General features: G+C 45.7%; 2 protein-coding genes across 4 annotated transcripts in view; one reads left to right on the forward strand and one right to left on the reverse strand.

Annotated features, from left to right (window-relative positions):
• Window positions 1–757: 757 nt before the first annotated feature.
• Window positions 758–16,800, reverse strand: LOC109512019 (3-hydroxyisobutyrate dehydrogenase, mitochondrial-like). Its single transcript, XM_019863486.1, has 8 exons — window positions 16,642–16,800; window positions 15,446–15,606; window positions 15,060–15,169; window positions 14,835–14,956; window positions 6,410–6,543; window positions 5,480–5,556; window positions 1,935–2,091; window positions 758–1,213 (listed from the first exon to the last, which is right to left on the reverse strand). The coding sequence occupies exons 1-8, from the start codon at window positions 16,709–16,711 to the stop codon at window positions 1,055–1,057; spliced, it is 990 nt and encodes a 329-aa protein (XP_019719045.1). The 5' UTR covers window positions 16,712–16,800; the 3' UTR covers window positions 758–1,054.
• A 166-nt stretch (window positions 16,801–16,966) lies between these two features.
• tax1bp1a (Tax1 (human T-cell leukemia virus type I) binding protein 1a) overlaps window positions 16,967–24,115 on the forward strand; it is a 15,302-nt gene continuing 8,153 nt past the window's right edge. The window contains exons 1-6 of one of the 3 annotated variants that reach the window (XR_002167442.1): window positions 16,967–17,157; window positions 18,162–18,375; window positions 20,576–20,678; window positions 21,169–21,359; window positions 21,490–21,645; window positions 23,867–24,015. Coding sequence is in view for 2 of the 3 variants with exons in the window: in XM_019863447.1 (XP_019719006.1) it covers window positions 18,187–18,375; window positions 20,576–20,678; window positions 21,169–21,359; window positions 21,490–21,645; window positions 23,867–24,015 (788 nt within the window). In the remaining variant the exon portion in view is untranslated. Of the gene's footprint in view, window positions 17,200–18,161; window positions 18,376–20,575; window positions 20,679–21,168; window positions 21,360–21,489; window positions 21,646–23,866; window positions 24,016–24,115 lie in introns of all 3 variants that reach the window. The other 2 variants (XM_019863447.1, XM_019863446.1) reach the window with 2 other exon arrangements.

A 24,115-nucleotide genomic window follows, 5' to 3' on the forward strand; every position in this document is an offset into this window, starting at 1 on the left:
CATTTGCTTGAGGCGGCCATGGACTAAGCATACCCTTTGCTTGTGACTTGAAATCAAAATGAAAACGGACAACAGGAAAGACGCAAACGTTTTCCAGTGAACAGTGTTTGACGTGGAATAATACGACAGTGGCATCGAGGTAAATTCAAGTCGATTGGGAAACATCCAACGCTCCCTGAGCATTGCGCAGTGTGCCCAAAGTGCAAAACTACACATCGAAATCATATTTCACAACGAGGAGCAGGTCCTATCGCTTACCAGTGAACAACTTTTTAAGTAAAAAACAAAAAAAAACAAACAACAATTGCTACGATCATCCTGAGGAAAAATAACGGGAACAAGTAAACCTGAACTGTGTCCGCCGGTACCTTTGGTATTCCAAAACCGATTTGAGGCCAGATTGAGCATTTCCTGGAACTCGATGTTGCGAAGTGAAAAATCGGACGACGACAACGAGGGCTTACGATGTCAAATAATTGAACTGTAGATCCGCCGAAGGGCAAGAGTGTCGTCTCTCCTGAGTATTGCGGGCGTGCCCAAAGTGCAAAACTACACATCAAAATCATATTTCACAACGAGGAGCAGGTCCTATCACTTACCAGTGAACAACTTTTTAAGTAAAAAAAAACAAACAAACAACAATTGCTACGATCATCCTGAGGAAATGTGCCCAAAGTGCAAAACTACACATCGAAATCATATTTCACAACGAGGAGCAGGTCCTATCGCTTACCAGTGAACAACTTTTTAAGTAAAAAACAAAAAAAAACAAACAACAATTGCTACGATCATCCTGAGGAAAAATAACGGGAACAAGTAAACCTGAACTGTGTCCGTCGGTACCTTTGGTATTCCAAAACCGATTTGAGGCCAGATTGAGCATTTCCTGGAACTCGATGTTGCGAAGTGAAAAATCGGACGACGACAACGAGGGCTTACGATGTCAAATAATTGAACTGTAGATCCGCCGAAGGGCAAGAGTGTCGTCTCTCCTGAGTATTGCGGGACAAAGCGGCTCGGGTGTGAGATTGTACTTAAGCGTGTGCCTTTCCGCTTACTGTCCCTCCTCCTCGCGCAGGAACTGGAAGACGGATGAGAAGTCCTTGTTGGCGTAGCCGCGGGATCCCATGACTCTGTAGATCTGGTGGGCAAGAGAACCGAGAGGAATGGGCGTCTTGGTGTTGGTGGCTGTGTTTTGGGCCAAGCCAAGATCCTGCATCGGGCAGAGAGAGAGAGGAGGAGGTGTTAGACGGAACAATAGCAAAAAGAGTACGTCGCGGGTTTTCCCGCATGAACCCTTTCGCGCACCCTGTAACCCGATAAGCCGTCCACTGTAGTGACCGCTGTCCCTGAAAGGGTTAAATGGCGAACCGCATAGGTTTCATCCGATATGGCAGATCGGCAGTTGGACCACAAAAAGGGTTTTGCGCGGAGCATATGGACCATCAAACCGAGCAAGCCAGCAGACATGTTAAAGCCCGAAATGTGTCAGCTGGTGACTGTGATTGAAGTCGCCGGGGCTCATACATGCGGACACACAATAACCGCGCGCTCCCACTATATAGCGACAGCTTCACGAATGAGCAAAGTAGTAAAAAAAAAAAAAAGAATGGAAAAAAAAATGAACACAGTAAATCGCACATGAAGCAGAATGGAGACAAAGTAGGACCAAGGGTGTAACAAGCATCCGCCTAGCATTTGATTCCCCGCAAAATGGACGATTAAGTGAATCGAGTGGAACCGAAAACGAAGACTCAAAACTTGAAGCGCATTTCAATGGCCGAAAAGTATTTTTTTTAAACACATTGAACAAATGAAATTGTCGGAGGCGCCTGACAGCGGCGAGTCTGCGTGTGAGTTTCTGGATGTGAGCTGTGGCAGACAGCAGCATGACAATTTTGCTCTGGTTTTACTTTTTTTTTTTTTTTTTTTACCTTGGCCATGAGTGTGGTTCCAAAGCCTCCCTGATAGTTGTTGGCAGAAGGGACTCCCTCCATGACACCGGGGACAGGATTGTATGTGTCACTGGACCAGCAGCGACCCGAGGACATATTGAGGATCTTGGCCAGAAGTTTGGGGTCTAAACCCAGTCTAGAGGGAAGAGATAAAGAGTTAGTTCCCACAAACGAGCCTCTTAATCGCTTAATGAATATATATAGAGAGAGATTGAGTCTACATTAAAAGAAAAAAAAAGTACATTTGATGACATTTTGAGAACTGTTGGGATATTTCATTCATTCCATCTCTGGAGCCATTCAAGGAAAAACCCTTGAGGCGGAGTGAGGCAGGGCGTAAAGTAAAACATGGAGAAAAATGGGTGCGGGGCAGCGCATGACCCCCGTTGAACCTTGCGCCCGGCCGCGGCCATTCCTCAGCGTTAATGGCTGAAGGTTTTGTAATGCCGCCTAATGCAGTATTGATGTTTGGCGCCACGTCCATCCTTCATCATCCCTCTTTCACGAAAAAGAGAAGTGGAAGAGGAGGAGGCGAAGTGGTTTAAGCAGCATGGGGGAGCCATAAACCTCACTGTCGCTGAGCGTTTTTTTTTTTTTTTTAAATCTCCGGCTGCAGCGGCAGCTTCCGATTACGCATGCGAGCGGACACACGAAGGGAAAGGAAGACGCAGGCGGCGTGACGGCGGAGAGGGAGTAATTCCGGCGACAAATCTGCAAATGAATGCTCGCCACGTCAAGCCCAGTGTTAAGTTCGGGGCCTCATACTCGGCTCGGCTGTCAATATGAAGGCAGGACCATCACGGCGCCTAACAGCCTCCCTCCACTTGGCTCTCGTTTTGCCATTACTGCGACAGTACAGCTTTTTATTCGCCGTCTACTAACGAATTAAGGGTGGTTTCCATTTACAGGACATGATCTCCATGTCTTTTGCCTCCTCGGCTCTTTCGTATCCCGTGTTGGATATGGAAATGTGGCATCAGTGGATCTCTCCTCCCTGATGGCTTTTTCAATCACAGCCCCGCCCCCCCCTCCGCATCTCCTGTGCTGACACGTCCCCTGTCTGAGGACTCCAGGGGACATATGTTTGACATCACCACCATCCCCCTTGCACCCCCACCCCCCGAAAATTGGACTCCTATGCCTGGCGGCCCCTCCCTACGTTCAGGGTCAGCAGCTGAAAAGGTTACGAGCTGGGCGCACAATACAGCGCGTCCGAGCGCACGGATCATTTGTTACCGGCGAGCTGTTGTCCTCCGTTAACGATAAATCAATGAATTTCCCCCTCCTGCTCCCGTCGCACGCGCGCGAGCGTCACCGCTCAAAACGGCCACGGTTGTTAGCCTGCGCGGTGGAGGTGTTCCTCGCCCGCGGTAATTTGCGCGGCGAAGGCGACATGTCACGCTTTAACAAGATTGTCATGGACACGCGCGGTCGCAGGCGGTCGACACCGACGTGTTGCTGTGCGATGCCGACGATAGAAATGTGCTAGCGGAGATGTGATGGAAGTGAAGAGAGAGCGTGTTTATGTGCTAGCGGGTGGAGTTCAGTTCCGCTGCAATTAGCTCCTCATCCTCACGCGACGCCAGACGAGAGCCTGACTCCCGTTTGTTATCGCACGGAGGAGGTATCGAGCGCACACACGAGCCTGAAAAGTTTCATTCAGGGAGGCAACGAGCACGTTTAAAAGCGCTAATCAATTTGAGAAGATTTAATTCCTCTTTGCTAAAAACGGCAGTCTGTTGTCATGACCTTTTTCAATCGCCCGCACTAGCGTACGAGTGGAAGCAAGGTAGACGTGCGAAGCTATAAATCCTCTCCTTTCACGTACACCATGGTGTCAAACTCACGGCCCGGGGGCCAGATCCGGCCCGCCACATCATTTTATGTGGCTCGCTGAAAAAAAAAAAATCACGTGTGTCAACTTGCATGATCCTTGCTAAAAAAAATTACCGAAAATGTCAAATTGTCATGTGTCATAAATGATGTTGAGATTTTGCAATAATTTCGTTACCGTTACAAGTAATAATGAGATAATGCGATTAAACATTTTTGTGGTTTCACTGTCATAACGGCCCTCCGGGAGAAGACGTAACTCAAAAGTGGCCCGTGACAAAAATGAGTTTGACACCCTGACGTACTCTATTAAAAAAAAAAAAAAAAAATCACAGTTGGCCACTTTGCGACTACTTCTCTGCCGTCCTCCTCCGCCCCTTTCAGTGACTGCTTGACTGCTTGCAGAAATTACAGCAGGCACAAATGAGGCAGGGGAGAGTAGAAGGGATTAAAAGGACAGAATAAAACAAGGAGGAGGCACAAATCGGGACGAGGAAAGCGAAGCGGGGAAGAAAGACCGCCTGAGCATGTGCGCGCGTGCGCTTGTAATTGTCATGCGTGGCGATTCCCTGCACTCTTGAGAACGTCACGCTCCGGTGGAGACGGGCCGAGTCTCCATCCGAGATCAACAAATTAGCTTGCTGAAAAGAACTGTGTGTGCGTGGCTGAGTGTGAGAGAAAATGGTGCGGTTGGGCCCACGCGGACAGGTAAGAAGACGCACTTGTTTTGAGAAATGCCAGCTTTATTAGCCGAGCCTTGCACGATACCATTTTAGCATGTCAGTGTGTGCATTTCAGGACACTGGGTCCACACGATAAAAAAACCTCTCTCTCGAAAAAAAAGTGCTCACAATTGAAAATCAACTTTGGCTCAAACCTAAAAACAAAAATTGGTCAGAATTTCTTGTCAAGGCTTTTGCGTCTTCGTTATAATGCGCACGGTCATTTGGTAAAAGTGCGCAGGCTTCGGTGCGTCAGCATTGAAATGGGGCGGTGTGCACACGTGTGTGTTTGTGCAATGCTGCAACGTGTAAATCCATTTTGCTCCTTTAATGCCGCCATATTTCAGTGGCCAAGCGCGCGGGGGGGATTTATGTGCGACGACTCATGCCAATTCTATTCTTCTGCCTCCGCCATGATAAATCAGTCGCACCGCCACAGCTGCCCTCGGTCCGTGCGCGCACTCATGCGTGTGCTTCAAATCCAGGTGCGCCGTGGCATTTAAGTCATCAAAACCCACACAGACTATCACTGAACGGAGGAAGTAGCCTGACAAGGGAGCCGTGTATTTTTTGGAAGGTTGGTCATTTACACTTACGATCTCAGGAAAACAGAGGCCTCAAAGACTATTTGCGGAATCCATATGAGAAAAAAATCTGTTTCAACCTGTTCAGGATATTGGTGATTTTTTTTTTTACTTATTATTTTTTTTAATCCTCAATCTGACAAGATCCTATTTTTAACGCCCTAAAATGTCATCTAATTTAAGTGGTGCCCACTGACAGGATCCTTGGTGAGAGCTCAATCCGTAGATGTAAATCAGAGCCAGCGACTCCACCCCCTCATCCATCTCCCGAGCAGATACCGACCTCTTCTGCACTTTCATAAACGAAACATTTCAAAATCCGGACAGAAGCAGTAAATACGACGACGGTTACACTAAGACTACGGTTTCCTCAGGATGAGCTGACCTGATGCCGAGGTTCATGGTCTCTGCGGTTCCAATCATCCCGATGGCCAGCAGCATGTTGTTGCAGATCTTTGCAGCCTTAAGAGAATGACGAAAAGAAGAAAAACGTCACCTGTCCGGCGTACGATTGCACATCACCGACATTGTCTTTTTTTTTTTCCCAAGGGACTGTAATTTCGTGGGTAGGCTTGAAGTTGCGGTTAAAACAGGGGGGTCAAACTCATTTCACATTGTGGGTCACATACGGCCTCGATAGATGTCAAGTGGGCCGGGCCATTAAAATGATACCATACTCTGCTATAAACAACCAAAATATTGTATCATGTCTTTCCTTTGTTTTTGTAGAAAGAATCACAAGAACATTAGGAAAATGTTGAAATTTAATGAACATGTCTTTTTCAAAACATTTGACAAAATGACTTGACTCTCTGTTTCAATTGGCTGTCTAAATCTGCTGATAGATCCGAAATCCTTTCTGGTATAGTATTCCTCGTCAGGCTAATATTGGCAAAAGCTAGGTCGCATCTCGTTACATACAAGTTCAGCCGCCTTCATCATGCATCGTTTAAGAAAGTCACCGTCGGAATACGGCTTTGATGCTAATGCTATTTCGCTAGCAATTAGGTAGCTGGCTTTTACTGCTGTGTTGGGTCTTTCTCAGTGACAGACCGAGACTGCTGATGTCCTCTTCTCTGATCAAAATAATGCTGTCTTCTACTGTGATCAAAACAGTGTTCCCCGTAGCGGATGATCCATGAATTGCAGGTCATTAAAAATATTCATTCTGTGTCTTTTATGTATCACTTTTAAATTATCCTGCGGGCCTGATAGAACCTCCTTGGGGGCCGGTTCCGGCCCGCGGGCCGCATGTTTGACACCCCTGGGTTAAAATGTGCAGGCACAGGGGGGATCACATCAGTGAGTTTTTAACCTGTCCGGTGCCAACTTGTCCGCAGTAGATGACGTTGGCTCCCATGCAGGTGAGCAGCTCCTGTGCGGCGTTGTACTCCTCCTTCGCCCCGCCCACCATGAAGGTCAGCTTGGCCAGGCTGGCAGCCCCGACACCTGAACGCACCACCGCACATGAGAGTAAACTGAGGTGAACACCTATTGTACATTTACTGAATTTGAATTTTTATAATCGTAATCATTCTCTCTCCAACCACCAGTTGCCTTTTTTTTTTGGGCACGCAGCGGGACTTGAACCGATCGATGAGCTGCTGCCGCTTCCGCGCCGAGTCCGAATAAAGAGTAATCAATCACAAATAAAATTATTTCGAATGGAGATGGCTACATCAGCCACTTGACTGTATTTCAAAAGGTCGGTCGGCTTTGCGCTGGTGCTACACGCCCACGGCGGGACCGGCGTGTTAAGTGGCGGCGCACCATAGGGACAGACGCATCTTTAAAAGCCGATTGTTGCAATCATCCGCTGCACAGCCCTCGTGGGAGCTCTTGCCTTTTGTCCCGTCAGCCCTTCTTTTCGCTCCCCTCTCGCAAACACACAGACGTGTTTCCAACGCGCGCACAAAACACAGCAGCTGTGCCTGAGGCCGCCCCCTCCTCTTGGGGCTATCAGTGACATGCGTGAGGGGTAATTAACTTTACACTTTATCATGTTCAATTAGGCATCCCTCCCCATGCCTGATGGCTTAAGGAGCGTGCCATGTTGTGGGAGGCAACACCCCCCCCCCATCCCCTGCCGTCTCCACAGAGTCCTTAATGTGACACTATCAGACTAGCGTTTCCCCTGAAACACTTTTGTAAATATCCATTGACAGCCCCCGCCAACAGATTACTGGTAAGCGCACATGCAAATCCACACAGAAAAAGATGCCCAAAATATCGAGCAGCTTGCTCGAATCGTCCATGTTTGCACTTTTAGCTTTCCCCCCAAAAAGGAGGAGGGGGAAGACTTTCAAAATCTCTTCAGGGTGCCGTGAAACCGCAAAGGAAAGGCCTCTTAAGACTGAACACCTAATAATGGCAGTGTTAATAATTAAACAGGGATTAGCACTGGCAAAACAGCGGAAATCACATTATCAGTGCAGGAAAGCGGCTAGAGTCAACGCAACCAAATAAATATACGGTAGTTTTTTGTTTTTTTTTCCATTCCTACCTCGTTTCATTAGCCCAGCTACTGTAGCATGTGTGATGACGTTCAGAGCATGTCAGTGCTTAGTTGTCATCATCGCTCTCTTTAGACCACTGCAAACGCACAGTCAATATCCGTCATAATCACAAACGTTCGCTTTGCACATCATTCGAACGATCCTCTTGCTTCCAAAAGGGGTTGTTTTCTATTGTACCGCAGTTTGGCAACCAAATGACATGTTTATTTGTAAACGAGTCACAGAAGTTGAAAATAAGGTCAAGAGACAGGAAAAAAAAAAAAAAATCATGTGCTCTCAGGAAAAGTATAAGAGTCTTTTTTTCCTTTTTCCCAGCAGCAGACGAAAGTCCCGTTTTAAAGCCATCCACTTAGAAAGGGCAGCGCGAGAACTACCGCTTAATTAGCAAAGATCACAGTTTGCGGACGACTAAAGAGCCAATTATTGATAGCACAGTCAATGTCCTGATCAATAGAACTCACTAAAAGGGAAAAGCAAGAGGAAGCTCGAGAGATGGGGAGACACCAGAGGATAAGACCAAGCGCTCTCGTCTGACCTCCCAACACTCCCTTCCCTCAAATCAACTAATCACCCTAATAAGCTCTTATGATATGTAGAGGATTTCTATCAGCAGTGGGCATGCAGGAATGATGGACGATCCATGCGAGTGAGAGGAAAAAAAAAACACAAAAAAGATCACTAGCATAATGTGTGTGTGTTGACTCAGTTCAATGCGCATCCACTAAAGTTCAGCCGTTGTCACTAAGGTGTGTGGCGCGCGTGTGTGTTTGTGTTTGTGTGTGTGTGTGTGTGTGTGCGTGTGTATAATGTGGTTTTCTTTGCAGGGTGAAACACTTTCACAGTGTATATTATGCACATATGCATCAGCGTGCGTGTGCAGAGGGACGTCCCGTTCTCGGGCCGGTTGTGTCAGAGACGGATTAAAGAGGAATCCTAATGAGGCTTCCCGAGAGCCCGGGTGCAACGGCTCATCCATCCCAGAGGGAGTGACAGTCGTGGATCGTTAGCGCTGCACAACCACACGGCGCCCTCTAGGGGGAGGGGGAGTCAGGATGTGTGTGAGTGTGTATGGGGGTAGGAGGGCTAAGAAGACAGAAAGTTATTATGATGCAAGAATGGATTTCGTGTGTGTGTGTGTGTGTGTGTGTGTGTGTGTGTGTGTGTGTGTGTGTGTGTGTGTGTGTGTGTGTGTGTGGAAGCAAGCAGGACCACTGTATTGACTCAAAGCGATGCACAGCTAGCGAGTATGCTAACGTTAGCATGTGTCCTTTCCGGCTGTGTCATTTGACCCGTGAGCATTGCCCGACCATCCGAGGTTTTATGTCACCCGTACAATAACGGCTCTGCATGCTTGGAACCCAAACGGTACCCGTTTTTGGCCAAATGGTCTGCTTCAATAGCAAGTCCAAACGGTGCCGAGCCGAGCAGCGGAAAAGGCGGATGTGTCTTGAGAGTTGAATGGAAATTGGCTGCTTCATGCTGCTGTGTAACAGATGGGGGGAGGCACTGCGACGTGTGCGCAAAGCGGAGGTGCTCGTAGCCAACGACGCCTCTACACGCCTCTCCTCCGTCTAAGCTTCTCCTGCAGCAAAAGTTAACGAGCAGGCAATCCAACATTATTAGGGCAGATGCTTCGCAGCACGTCATTAAACATTAACGTCAGAGGGGCGAAACTTGCGGAGGCAAAGCAACATCAGAGAAACAATTTCAGGGAAGCCGGTTTGTAGTGAGCAATGTCTGTAGCACGAGGTTCATAACACTAAACAAAACAAACGACAAAATAGACCCAAAAGCATTATCATACATACAGTATATACCCATAAAGTGTAGACCAAACCTCTCAGAAAGTTGCAGTAATATAAGTGGGTTTCACACAAGATAATGAACATATGTCTGTGAGTATTGTCATACTGTCAGTCCACATGTGTGGCTGCACCATTTGTGTTCTTATGCGTTTTGACTGACGTGCTAGCATTAAGATAGTGGACTTCCATCAGACAAAGTGGTGTTTGGTTAAATACACAACTTGTAATTGTCTCCGTTTTATGTTTAGTTTTGCGGTAAACTTCAGTGGCGATAACCAACTTGAAGGAACCACATGGCCCCCCCTTCTTTTCCCTAAATTGCTGTCTATCTGCCAAACTGCTGCTTGTTCCGAAGTGTGGTGCAGCCATCGAGCGCTTGTAACTGAATTTTTTGCTTGCAACTCAAGACGGAAAAAAAAATAAAAATAATCCATCATCTGAGTGATGGCTTGCAAGGGCTCGAGGTACCAGGGCACAACACGTTTCATGGCACAACTTGAGTTTCCAAGTCCACTTGCTGTAAACAAACGCAAGCTTGTTTGCGACCAAATTTTCTCAGCTAAGTTTGGCTTTCTTTTTTTTTCTTCCTTCCCCAGGAGTCTATCAATGGGAGTTGACTGCCTGCAGTTTAAGGCAGCGGGGGTTAGGATGTTTAGAGGCCATCAACACAGCCTCATGTGGTCCACCATCATGATTACACCCACGGGAACATTTCTTTCTCAAACAAATTAAAAACCAAGGAAGGCGCCATAAAACCCATGACGGATATCAAGTAATTCAGTGAAACAGTACAAGGGAGTATGCTGGCCGAAATCACACGCACACATAAAAACGTACTGTCAAGTGTTATCTGCCAACTTCACTAATACGGCACTGTTGTGTTTGAAAGAAACTCTTTTTCAGCTCCAGTTAATGAGTGCAGAACCGTGAGAACTAAGTCATACAGATGAGACAGTAAATATAACCCAGTTTAGGCATCAGCTTGTATTTTAGGGGTCCGATAGCTGCAAGTTTGCCATGCCCGTCTATTGACCACAAGACCAACTTTAATAATCATCGCCATCATCACCATCAGTAACCGTTCAATTCCGCCGGGTTGAGTCCGCTCGATGGTAGGTGACAGGAGAATGGAGTGGGAAGGAGAGATCCGCAATCAATCGTTTCTCTTCCCCAATGAGGCTCATTTAGAGAGAGAGAGATAAATAAAAAAAAAAAAGCATCAGCTAATAATGGTGCACAATTATTCTGCAGGCACAAAATGATAATGACTGATATCACAAGTGTCCTTCAAATGAACATCATGCTAATCCCTCCGCAAGTGAGTGACATTCGAGTGACATTTGACGGACAGAGTGGGTTCACATGACTCATTCACCAGCTGACTCTTTGTCTGTACGTGCACACAAACACACACACGGGCACGCACAAACATACACAACAGATGACATCGGGCAAGTGAGAGCCAGTCCACAGCTGCTGAGTCTACCTCCATCTGGAGCGCGGGTTCGAGTGCCCCCCCCCTCCACCCCCATCAGCATCCCCCTCCATCGAACGCTACCCTGACTCTCTTTACTACCCTTCCATTCCCATTCCCTCCCATGCGCACAGCCGTGTCACCAGAACCCCGTCAATGGGAGGCTTGTTATGCTAATCTAGTCTTTGGGCTGCTGTCTCGCTAGTACTGGTTAGCCATCAAAATGACAGACTGCGAGTGCAACGCCCCTCCTTCCCACTCAAGCTCCAGTCACCGGCTTTCGAGCTCTGAGACTTGTCTTCTCATTAATCCCATTCTCAGACCGGATTAACCTGGCCTGAGTCATCTCCTGTTACTTTCTATCTCGGGTGGGACTGTTTTTTTTTTTCCTTCTTCCTGCAGTGTAACTGCATTGAGGTAATGAGCATGGAACGCATAAAGAAAATCGAATCTTCTGGGAAGTGTCATTCGGATCGATGTCCTGCCGGCCCGTAGGGACGAGTGTCAAACGGGTTGCGTACACAATCGCCACTGTCCATTAAGAACAGAGATCATCACATGTGCCGTGGGGAAACTATCCACTTTAGTCACCAAAATATTATTTCTTGACGACAAGTAATGCATCGCTAGTCTTCTATCTATGCCAAAGATGTATCGGGAAACGCAAAAAAATTAAATGCTGGCAGCGTATCCACTTGTTGCAAAAGTGATACAAGAGCCTTGATGTCTCTTAGAAAGGCCAATTTTTTGAGGAAATTGAGACGAGATCGTCATTATTTTAGCGTACATACTGTTTTTGGGCCATTTTTGTTTGGTGGAGTGCTGTGATGTGTAATATAGCGCCTTAGCTCGAGAACGGTTGGCTAACACCAAATTAGAGAATCGTGCAGGTGTGAGCAAAGCATTCCCGTAAGTTTTAGGAATAGATATGAGAATCAATTCATCAACTTGTCTTCAGAGTCGCGGGTAAGATGGGCCCCATCCCATCAGACTTTTTGGCTTGAGGCGGGTTATAGCCTCAGTCAGTCTCAATCAGCCCGCAGTCGAAAGAAGGACAACATGACATCAGCGAAATAAAGACCACAAAGTCCTGCGGGAAATATGATTCTGCTGAACTAGACTTCCAAACATTCGGTGAGATTTTCCCATCCTATTAAAATATAGAAGAAAAGAAATACAATTTCCTCATGGTCACTAAAGGCAATTGAGCCAAATGCCCATATCGAGTACATTTATAGCATTGTTACTGCGACCGGCATGGATTTATTATTTGTATAGCACACAGGCCACATTCACGACATACTATCTGACATTGCGGTCTGGCATCCATTTTACTGCCTTGTGAGTCGTTTTTTTTTTTTTTTAATTGAAAATAATGGTCCGTGTTTCCGAAGGATAAATTTCGACGTTTATAAATGTAACTGAAATCGCAGGCCGGTACACTGGCAAGACGGACTACAGACGAAACTGTTGCCGGCCTTGGTTTTGGAAAAAAATCTCCTTCAGACTTGAGAATGACGTTCCAACAGTCAGCAAATGATACGCTGCAACCAATGAACTGCGTTTGATGTGGCGTGGATATGATTAGTGCAGTGTGTAAATGGGTAGTCGGTCGAGGTCTTTGAAGGCTTCGCCAATGAGCAGCATCCGCCTGATCCAACAACAGCTCAGCTATTCTCATTTCCATTTGCGGCAACATTGCTTTCCCAGTGCTGGGAAAAAAATTCACACAATGAAAATTGTTTTTTTGGGGGGTTAAAGCCGTCATGCGTGGCACACGGGCACCAACACAGGCATTCTGGGTGATTACTGCTAACGACCATGCCACGTGTTAGGCAAAGCTTCTATTTTTGCAAGTTGTGTGCCAACACCCTTGGCTTGTGACATAAGAGTTTGTTTTGTTTGAGGATCAACTCTGCATTTTACGGGGGGAGACAGTTGTGCGAGTGAGGGCGTTGTAAGGAGAGCCGAGACCCAGTCTCGGCGTGAATATACTGCACAATGCCCTCATGTAGTCGAGCAGGATTAGCATTGGCACTAGCCAAGGTTTTGCTCACGCCATTGAAGTAGGCTTGCCAAAGAAAACTTTTCTTCCATCTTGGATTAAGTTGTTGAATTTCTAAATTGACCTACGATAATGATTATATTAAATTATATAATTAATATTAAATTGGTAGCGTTTTGACCTGTTTGGCTGGATCTGGATCGGCAGCAGGAATTGAGAGTTGGGTGGGGCAGTTTTGCCATTTCAAAGGCAACGCATGTTCCTGTCGATCACCAGTTCGTGTTTTTATACGCGGATGGTTGCAGACTTCAGTTACACGCCTGTTTAGAATGAAACATAAGAAGAATTAAAAAAAAAAAAAAACAAAAAACACAACGGCTTCCGTAGGCCTTTTTCACAGCAAACATTTGGATGATTCTTAGACTGAATGGCGGAACTGTTTTGAAAACTCCACAAAAGCGTGACAACTCAGGACTTCCTTTGAAGAGCACGCAAGGGATTAAACAATAATCATGAGCGCCTAATTCAAGGCGGTGCTTTGCTTACTGTGACATGTTTCGCTTGGCCTGTGGAAAAAAGCAGGGTAGTCAGAGAGCCCAGCTTTTATTTTTCACAACCCTCTGAGTGCGCCCTATTTGGGTAGGGTGCCATCTCCTGGTAGGAGCAGAGTATATTAATTAATTTCCTATACACAGGCATTGACAATTTCCCATCTAAGAAACAAATGTGCGTAGATTAATTATTTTGGTTTGCTTATTTTGGTGTGCTAATGGAATGCACTCGGTCAACTCAAAGAGTTTCAATGAACTACAGATTTTTCTGGTTTAGAGAATGGACGGATGGACGTAAAACCTCATTTCTGAATGTGGATGGCATAGCTCATTGCTAATTGCTAAATAGCACGCAAAGAGTAAAAAAAAAGGTCAATCATTGGTCATCTCGGGCTCGTAAAAGCGGCTTATTTGGGAGACAGGGAAGAAGCACAAACCTTCACAGAGGAGTGCACACACTAACTGTTCACTGTCTGTCGTATGTAAACAGCGTGTGTGTTAAGGGAGAGTATCTGGCTTAAGGGCTCTGATCTCCAGTCGCTCGCTCCTGCAGACGCCAGCTGGTAAACATGCCAAAGGCCCAGTCTGTGTTTGTAAGGGGAGCGCACGGGCAGCGGAGTGTGTCGTGATTAATTCGGCATTGCGCAATCGAAAGTCAGCTACTGTCACAAAGAGCAGGCGGGCGCGTTCCCGGAATGTGGCACGCTTGAAATGCACACCGAAACCCAAATTTGCGTGCGAGTCTGATAAGATGATGCGGCGGACAGCTTAACTGTGGAAGTGTCTCCTTCTCGTCCTCCTCTCCTCTACCCCATTTGAGGGAAGCTTTTCTCCTCTTTATGACTCTTTATCCCACATGAAAGGCACTAACATGGGATAGCCGCCATTACTGCTCCATCAACATGAAAAAGCTCTGACGTGGGACTTCTCCAGCACGGCTCGGCCCATTAAGAGCGACTGGCGATCCTGTGCTCTGTCAAGGAGCCATCACGAGCAGACAGCATCGTCATAATGAGGACTTAAAACCTCAATCTTGCCTCGAGGAGCTCTCGGTCAAATGCAGCAATAAAATCCCGAGATGGCACCTGACTGGCTCAGTAATTACAACCCATGTTGCGGTATTAACCCTAAAGGTCCCACGGTTTAAATTGACAAAGAGTGCAAGACAGGTCAGGAACTTGGCAATGGGGTCACAGGATTACCACTGCGGTGGGTACAATTGGATTCTTCTTTACTTTCATTCCTTTATGTTTAACACCAGAGCGTTTGGTTAAGCGAGAAATAAAACCAAAGTAGTAATGGCTTAGAAAATAAAGTCCTTCAAGTACATTTTCCATTTTTAAATAGTGGCATCTGATCCATGAGACTGAAAAGTGCAAAATGTTTTACCTCCTGACACGGGTGCGTCCATAAACACAGCGCCCATCTTCTCCGCAGCTAACGCCATCTCTTTCGAGACAGCAGGGTCGATGGTGGAAGAGTCAATCAAAAGTGTCCCCTTCTTTACTTTCCTAATGACAAACCAAATTGAATTTTAGTTGCACATTTACGAAACACAGCAAATGTTCTTCTTGCATGTATGCCACTTGATTCGGGAAAGTATCTAAAACATACTTAAGGATGCCGCTGGGGCCTGTGTAAACTTCTATGACATTTGGACTGGAAGGAAGCATTGTGAAAATGCGGTCTGCTTTCTCAGCGACTTCTGCAGGGGAGTCCACTACCTATAAAAATAAATACATTTCATACGTCGCCAAACACAAACACCCCCTCATTGAGCAAAAAAACTTCACGGAGCAATCAAGTGAATGCTGGTGATAAGAAACTACCGGTAAGAGTTATCAAACTTCAATCGAGTGCCCGTAGGATTTGAATTAGATAGACTGTCATTGGTGGATGCAGCATTTCATCAACAAGTCACCAACTATTTGAGCACAAATATTACAACCCCCCAAATTACATATCTCCCCTTTAAAATTCATTGGCAGGTTGTGTGTTACCTGGGCACCGAGATCCCGCAGCTCCTTGCAGGACTCAGGAAAAACGTCAGTAGCAATAATGGGGTACCCATTTTTCAGCAGGTTCTTGGCCATGGGACTTCCCATGTTTCCCAAACCAATAAACCCAACTGGTGTTTTCGAGGCCATTGACCGCGTGGACACTGAATGGGGTGGTGGAGGGGTTGGGGGTGGAGAAAGATGGAATCTTGATGAATTGAAATTCAAAGGGGTGCAGTACAGTAGCTGGCTGCAATAAACTCCTAGCTTAGTTGTGACAAGCCAAGTGATAATTCTCATTCAGTCTTTTGCAAGATTAGCGTTCCTAAATAAAACACAGCATGGGGGGAACGCAATGAGAATCAGATTAAATGTCATCAAAAATATTGTTAAATGACGTGCAGGTCACTTACAGCCAGCTTTTGGGAACTGTGGCCAGGCTATTAAACAGTTCAGGCTCAGCCAAAGCCCTGGCAGGGTAACAATACTAAACACTGGCAGTTTACCAACCAGACAACAAAAAGGCTTTACAATTAAGTACAAACGATAAGTCTATCTTAAATCTGCCAAACCATAGTAAGCAAAGTTCATCACAGTAGTGTTAATTAGGCAACAAGGCTTACTCGTGGTCCAGTGCCATCAGAAAATAACAATAACAGTTGAGTGTTTCGAACGACAATTTGCGCCAAATACTGGTTCTTTTCACTGTCTCATTTCGGCTTGAAAAGTAAATTAATCGTACATTTTATGGAAGTACTGTTAGGTGCTCTTTAAATATTGTTTTGGTTATTGCAAGAATGGAAATAAAATAGCTGTTGTTGGGGGGCGTTTATCCATTTGAAAAGGTGCTTTTATAAGCCCTTGCATGGTATTTATTCGCCATGTGGACGTAATGAAATGCATTTGACACTTGATAGATTTGACAAATGATAGATTTGAAATTACACCAAACAGAGAACACACGAAATAATAGTAGCATTAATACATCACATTTCACTTACATACGGACATTTAATGGCTAATGTAAGGTTACAATTATTGCACGATGAATTCTCAGAGCAGGTAGTCCACAATAGAATTATGACGTCAATGTGTTAACCCAGCTAGCATTGGCGAACATACTGGGGAAGTCACGATAGCTAGCATTTTCTCGGTCCGAACACACGGAAATATAAGAAAAGAAAAAAAAGATACATTACCTAAGGTGGGGTTGACATGTTTATTCCACTTTAATAAAATATTTCGACACCCTCTCAACAATGCTGCCATGCTTCTCTCCCCTTGACCTAGCCAGTAGGCGTGAAACCGTGACAGTTTTCCACGCCGGTACAGCAAACTCGAGCAGTCATGATTGAAAGTTAGTTCAACCAATTGTGGTTAGAGGATTGCCACCTTAGCCAATGAAAATGAGCCAAAGGCGGGGTATCCTTTGTTTTTACACGTAAATGCCCTTCAGTCGTGAATACTCTCAGAATATCACTAATTTATTTTATATTAGTCACTTTAGAGTATATTGAGAGACAAAATAACAGCAAAACCAGCAATTTTATTGCAGTGTGCCTTCATTTTATCAATCTCTCTGAAGTCTCAGCATCCGTAGTCGCCTCCTCATCCCGGAAGTTGTCCATCGTAGGCTTTCAGGAAGCGGCGCATCACCATCGTCTGTGTTTTCACAACATCGCAGACAGGACAGGGGCCGAAACAACGATCAGCTCGTGAGATATTCCCTTTTCCCCACTTGGGGTTCTTTAAAATGGGTACTGTTTACTTTTGAAGCCGATTTGACATCCGTGATGTTGTCGGTTGAGCCGTTCTCTGTGCAAGCTTCGTCACGAGTGCAAGCAATGTCTAGCTAGCGTATGACTTGACACGACATGGCCTGTTCCCAGGCTTAATGTTAGCTGCTTAGCAACTATAATTGAGACGCCGACTGCATAGTCAACATCGGATCTCCTCAGAGTTGAGCACACGTATGGCAGTTAGGATATCTGCAATAACGGAGGATCGCGTACTAGGGATCCAGCAAATCTATAATTTAACAGCTCATTTGTTTACCTCATTTTTTTTTGGTAGACTGTTTATACAAGGTACTGCTTCCATTCGAAAGATGACAGCAACAAATGTGCATAATATGGATCTGAAGTTGCAGTAATATTCGTCAATATCGTTTGTATTGTATATTGCAGAGGTTTTATCCATTTGTCATGAATCCACATATATAATATAATGACCCCCCCCCCCCCACACATAAATCAGATATCGTGAGGTTACTATAAAGGAACTGTCCCTTTGTCTTGTATTTTGTACAATAATGTGTATGACATCATGTGTTATTTGATGTGCACTTTCAAGGAAGTGGGCGTGTCAAACTTGTTTTCATCTTGGGACAAACCTTAGTCATGGTGTTGCCTTCAGGAGTGCCGATTACAATGGTGAAAACCACAGTGGGCAAACAAACTACTTGCGTTTTGTGTGTATTGGAAAAAATTTAAGACATTCAAACCGAAACATCAACAAGTCTTTTTCGTAAAGTGCTCCTGCAGTTGGCTATTATCCACTTTCATGTTGGCTGACTAGTTTCGAACAGAAGTTAAGAAAAACAAAATCTTGGCACCCTTGACATGGAGGACCAAATCTGACCCGTTTTAAAGGAAGCCGGTGGATGTCAAAAAGTAAAAGTGGCTGATGCTCACCTTCTTTTGCTTCATTTCATTCACAGACAAATGAAGTGAGCGGCAGATACAATGTCCTCGTTCCAGGTGGTGGATTCCTCACCTGGCAGCAGTGTCAGTATCATGGAAACGTCCAACTTTGCCCACGTCATCTTCCAGAATGTTGGCAAAAGTTTCCTGCCTCAGGCACCCCTGGAGTGTCGCTACACTCTCACCCCTTACATCACACCTCACCCCAAAGACTGGGTGGGCATCTTCAAGGTAAATCATATGCTCATTCAGACCCTTGCAGAGTAATTTCGCCGACATCCGCCTCCACACGAATAGCTCAGCCCGTCCAAGCGCTGCCAACGCTTCAACACAAGCCTTGATGTGGTGGCTTCGCAAGCAGTTAGAGTGTACATGGTGGACTCGATGCAGCAGGTTGCACTGGGGGCTGGGGGGGGGCACAAACATTGTGAACCACTTTACCCATTTGTGTCTAGGTCATCAATCTGATCTCTACTTCCTCCTCGCCATCCTTCCATTTACTCTTGAATCAAGCCTATACAATCTAGACCGAGTGAACAAGAAATGCAAAATAAAAAACTAAATGTCCCCCATAAAGACAAAAAGAAAACATTTTATCATTGTTTTAACGCGTCGACTTCAAATCGGCCGGCTCAATGAAAAAAATGGATCAAGTTGTTGTCAATTTATTTGGAAAAAGTCGATTGGAAAATGGTTTGTCGCAATCGGCGCTTATTAAACTTGTTTAATGGTTAGGGCATCGTGTTGGAGAAGGCATCTGATGTCTGTATCTAAGCCCTCACACAATTCCAGAGGATCTGGGTGTTGTCTGTGCATTAAACAGCATTCCCAGCAACATTCAGTCCTGTACATATCACGCCTGTTTCGGTGAGAGAGAGAGAGTGGAAGCTGCCAGGATACAGGGATGACTCACTGCAGAGCCTGACTTGCTTCAATCCAGTTGTGCAACGACGCCTCCTAGTGACCGAAAGTGTTCACAGCCAACCGTGTAAAGGTGTATTGACTGCAACCCCCCCAGCATTGTACACTCTTGTCAGCGTTTGTAATTTTCCTATCAACCCATTAGTATATTTCTCTGTTCGAATGTTGATTTATTTTCAATCTGATGAAGCCAACAGCTGTCTAAAAAGCCCCGTGGAGGATATTGGTCGTGGCATGTTTGTTGGGTGAGAAGGGACTAACCCGCCACGCAAGAGTATAATTTAGGTGTCATCGTGCCATTCCCTCACACCTTGGCTGAATGATTGATAGTCAACGTGCCTGTGATTACTTTATAACATCACTGCCGTTCTGGAATGCACATCATACCAAAGTCAACTTCACTCTGCAATTAGCAAAATTATTTATGTGTCCTCCCTGTTCTGCAAATACGCGTGAATAGACAAGCCTAGCTGGCGGGAGGCCATTGCGGGTCAAGACAGAAAGGACAGAAGCACGTGAAAACTGTTTTTCCTTTATCGGATGAAACTCATCACAATTTTCCTCAATTCCGGTACCGATACCCCTTGATGTAGTAGCGTCACAAAATAGAAGCAGGTGAACACAGCCGTGCCGTTTGTCGATTTAGATTTTCAAAGTGACGTGCACAACACCAGTTAAGACTCTGCATTTTTGCGCAACTTAAGAGGTAACATTTTATACATTCAACTTACAAAAAAAAAAAAAAAAAAAAATTTGTGGATCCCCTTTCCACAATCGAGCGGGTTCCTGTCACACATTTCGTGACACGTTTCAGTGGCATGCATCCTGCTCCTTCCTGCACAGCCACTAACGGCTATGCGGCTGCCATCCAAGTGAGAAACTCTTGTGGCGTGACATTTTTTTTCTCATAATTAACAAAGTAGTTGTCGCACGCGTGAGCGCGGCTCTGCAATCATGCGGACATGAGCTTGGAGCAACAGGTTTATGACACGGGACTTACTTTCATCATCTGCCACCTTGCAACACACGCCGTCCCAACTTCTCCCTTGCTATGTTGTGTAAAATTGTAAAACTTTTCTTTGCCTCACCCACACCCCCGGCAACACACAGACACACATTTTACACTATCACCCACGAGACGCGCTCCGTTTATACCATACATAATACATAATTTGTTTGAGTGTAATATCCCTGAACTTGTCCGACTTCCAGCATGTTGGCATTTGTCTTCCTGATAATCGATGTGACAAACAGAGCTTCAGCCCAGTCCTTTAAATCGGTGCCTTGGCGCAAGAAAGACCGTGAACCACTGCTCTCCTACCTCTGCGCCGTTCTTGTGACTGAATGTGACTCCTGAATATGTAACTAGTATGACCTAAGTTGTTTTGATGAAGGGCAAAAATAGTACATGCCGGGTTGCGATTCAAATATGTTGATACTGGAGTAAAGATCTCCTGGACGTGCATGTTTTTATTCTACCTTTCATTCCTTGCATGTGGTGTGTCCTCAGGTGGGCTGGAGCACAGCTCGAGATTACTACACCTTCCTGTGGTCCCCCATGCCTGAAAAATATGAACCAGGAAGTACTGTGCACAGGACTGTGGTGTTTCAAGGTACACACGCCGCGCGCGCACATCGCTTTAAGACGGCGTGCCGACCCAGGCTTTTCCGAAGTAACTTCGCAATTTTATGACGCACATAAAAAGCAGCACTTTTTATTTCATAAGGAAACATAACCGCACATGTCGGGCCGGGGACTTAAAGCGCCTCTGAAACCGCACGGTAAGGGCCTGCAAACTAGTTTTTACTGTCCCTGGAATGGTCCGATTTTACACAATGAAAATATGAGCGCATGCTGCGATGTGTCACGAGGCAGTAGACGTGGTTTGCAGATGGATTTCCTGCACTTAACGCACCCTATGGTGAACCAGGCGAGCGAAAGACCTTCTAATCACAGTGGACATTAGTGGAAAAAAAACCCCCATCTAATTAAAAACAAAAGTTTGTGCAGAATTGAATCCAAATCAGACTTTCTTCAGTGCGAAGCAGATACATGTATCAACTGAATACTCCTACTGATACCTCCGTTCTTCTATCGTCTAGGTTACTATGTTCCCAAGTCTGATGGGGAATTCTACCAGTTCTGTTACGTGACACACGGCGGTGACATAAGAGGGGCAAGCACACCTTTCCAGTTCAGGTCAGCCACACCCACCGAGGAACTGCTAACTGTCAGTGAAGATGACAGCAATTCAGACATCCTGGTGGTCACCACCAAGACTGGCCTGCTTGAGGTACGACCCCTTGGATGTGGATTATAGGCCATTCGATTCTGTTCAGCCTTGGACACACACGCACACCGCAAAGTGGTATCCAAATAAAACTGTACATATTTCACTTCTCCTCATTCTTACCGTTTGGCAGCGTGTGGAGGAGGCGCAGCAGGAGCGCAGGGAGCTCCTGAAGGCCATGCGGCTCCTCCAGGAGGAAAAGCAGCAGCTGCAGGATGAGCAGAAGCGACTTTCCCGGGAGCGGGAGCAGGAGAGGGAGACGTGTTGCTTGCTGCGCACACACAACCAGGTCAGATTTCAATTATTTGTCAGTGTAGACTTCCAATCAACTGTTTTTCTATTTTGAAATGCCGGTTCGTCATAAAATTGCTCTGGATGAAGCTGTTCCGTGGTGAAAAAAAAAGAAAAAAGTTTGGGACCTCTGCTGAAAATAGTTCACAAATAGAAGGCCTACGCAACAATGAAGGTGATGAAGTTCAGTATGTACTTTTTTTTTTTTTTTTAAAGTAGCTGGAGCCGGTTTCTCACCAGTGATCACAAGTCTAAAGTCTTCAAAGGCACCGGATTTATGAATAATCTGCATCCAAGTTCAAGAGACACACAATTAGCTACGGCATGCGCGTGTGTCTTTAACTCTACGTGTATGTGCACGGCAATCTTTTGTCTGCGGCTTTAACGACCCAGCTCAGTGGGCCGGAACGAAATTGCGACTCCGATTTCCCGGGCATCCGGCGTCAAGGACGATGCCATCGCAACCACAGAGTTTAACAAACATGACGTCAAACGCGCACTCACACACTTGCAGGTCCACTGGGCTCCCCAAAGCACACACACACACACACACACGTACACACACTCATTATGCTCGCAAACCCTTTTTGGCCATGTGTGGAATGAGAGGAGGGTAGTTCACAAAACCGCCGTTGCCCTGGCTGAGGGACAAACACCCCTCAGTCACGCGATGGCTTTCTCACTATTTTTTTCTTCCCGTCTCTGTTTCATTTTCATTTAAATTGTGTAGTACTGAAATGCATACATTTGGCAAATTAGGCTGACTCTGAAAAACACGGTTGCTCATTATAACAAAGAGATTTAAAAATATATATTTCTGTGAAACGCATAAAATGTTTTCCACTCTCCCGTGGCTACTATTAGTATTAATGGCTAATTTGACAAACTCGTTTGGTTGCAAGATGTGATCTGATTGATCAGCTTTGGATTCTTGTGCACTATCGCCCTCTAGCGGTGGTGTGTGGCGCAGGCCCAACGACAGCAGGCTGCTTTGAGTTAGACTTTTTAGTTGCTCTTTTTACGAAGGGCAAAATCGCCATAAATTACGGGTAACACACACACACACACACACACACACACACACACACACACACACAGTCTGTTATTACTACTCCGCTTTTCATTCAACTGCATTTTCGAGATGTATAACCTCTGTGTGCGCCTCCACGTTTATTTTTACAGTCGGCACGTCACGCTTTGATGAAAATATCCTTTTGAGTTTTACATGCGATGCTAAGTACATTTTTTTGTGGCTGCTAATTTTATGACTACACTTTTTTATAAGGTCTTTATGAACCGCTAAAGTGTTTCTCAAACAGCAGCCATAAAAAAAAAAAATCTTCGTGATGTTCGCAGAGCTAAGCCCTTTGGAGTCATGTACTCTGCGCTTTTACTGCGCGCATGGCCACTTCGGACGTTACAGGTCCTCGCGTCTTGAACCAGTGCAGCTATGTGTGTGCATGCGCTGTAAATAAATTGCAAATGAGGGTGTGGAGTAGTTCTCATTTGGTGACAACTGATTTTAGTCACGCTTGATTTGCTGCTCCTTGTCACTGATTGACGCACAAGCTCCAACAATTTTGTTACCTCGGGAGATGCGCCACGTGAAGACAACTGACATCCTCTTATCATTGATCGCACGGCACAAGCCACATGACGTTTGTTCACGCTTGCCTTTGCAGCATACCACTACTGTTATTTGTCATGTTGAGCCTGCGACTTTTCCACAGTGTGACTTGAACATCTATCACGATTATGACACACGCATATACATTGCACTTTTCATTCTTAGTCATTTAACAGCAGCAGGAAACGACGTGAATGGTCTACAGGTGATTGGGGGGGGGGGGGCGATGGGAGCATTAGTGTAATAGAATCAACATGAAGTAAACAAACAAAAGAAAATATTATAGAAGTAGTGTAGTGACAACTCAAAAGATGAATTAAAACACCTGGAATATCGAAACATCTAAATTCATATTCACATGTCCAATTTGTTATCGCTGTCTCCTTGCCTTGCAATTTTGAAAAAGTCAAGATTAGAGTTTATTGCTCTGCTGTTATACGGTAGCAAAAGATAACATCATCTGAACGGAATGCAGCGAGATACGAACCACCTGTCATTCAGTCGCCGGTGTAGCGTGACTCAACATTCAGCCTGCTGAATCACGCCGCCGAATCCAAAGTCGTGATCTTTCCGCATGCCCTCTGTTCCCCAGGAGCTCCTGCGCTCCTCGCAGTGTCTGTCGGAGGAGCGGGAGGAGGTGAGGAGGAGGCTGACGGAGGCGACGGATCGAGTGCGCCAGCTTGAGGAGGACCTGCTGGGCGTCACTCAGAGAGGCCTGCAGAAAGAGACAGAGCTGGATTGGTGAGAGACGGGCCAACGTCCATCTATCATTTCTTTCCGTGAGGAAGGGTGTCGGAAGCTTTTGTCACTGCCTCCTAATCATATGAATTAAATGATGAGG

Source organism: Hippocampus comes, unplaced genomic scaffold (genome assembly GCF_001891065.2).
Source record: "Hippocampus comes isolate QL1 unplaced genomic scaffold, H_comes_QL1_v1.1 scaffold91, whole genome shotgun sequence".
In the NCBI taxonomy this organism is placed as follows: Eukaryota; Metazoa; Chordata; class Actinopteri; order Syngnathiformes; family Syngnathidae; genus Hippocampus; species Hippocampus comes.

Excerpts from the sequence above, each read along its gene's own strand:
- LOC109512019 (XM_019863486.1), bottom strand. The coding sequence starts at position 16,711 with ATGGCAGCATTGTTGAGAGGGTGTCGAAATATTTTATTAAAGTGGAAT. Across the intron at positions 15,170-15,445 it reads TGCGGGATCTCGGTGCCCAG|GTAGTGGACTCCCCTGCAGA; the intron begins GTAACACACAAC and ends TTATTTTTATAG. Across the intron at positions 5,557-6,409 it reads GACAAGTTGGCACCGGACAG|GCTGCAAAGATCTGCAACAA; the intron begins GTTAAAAACTCA and ends CATTCTCTTAAG.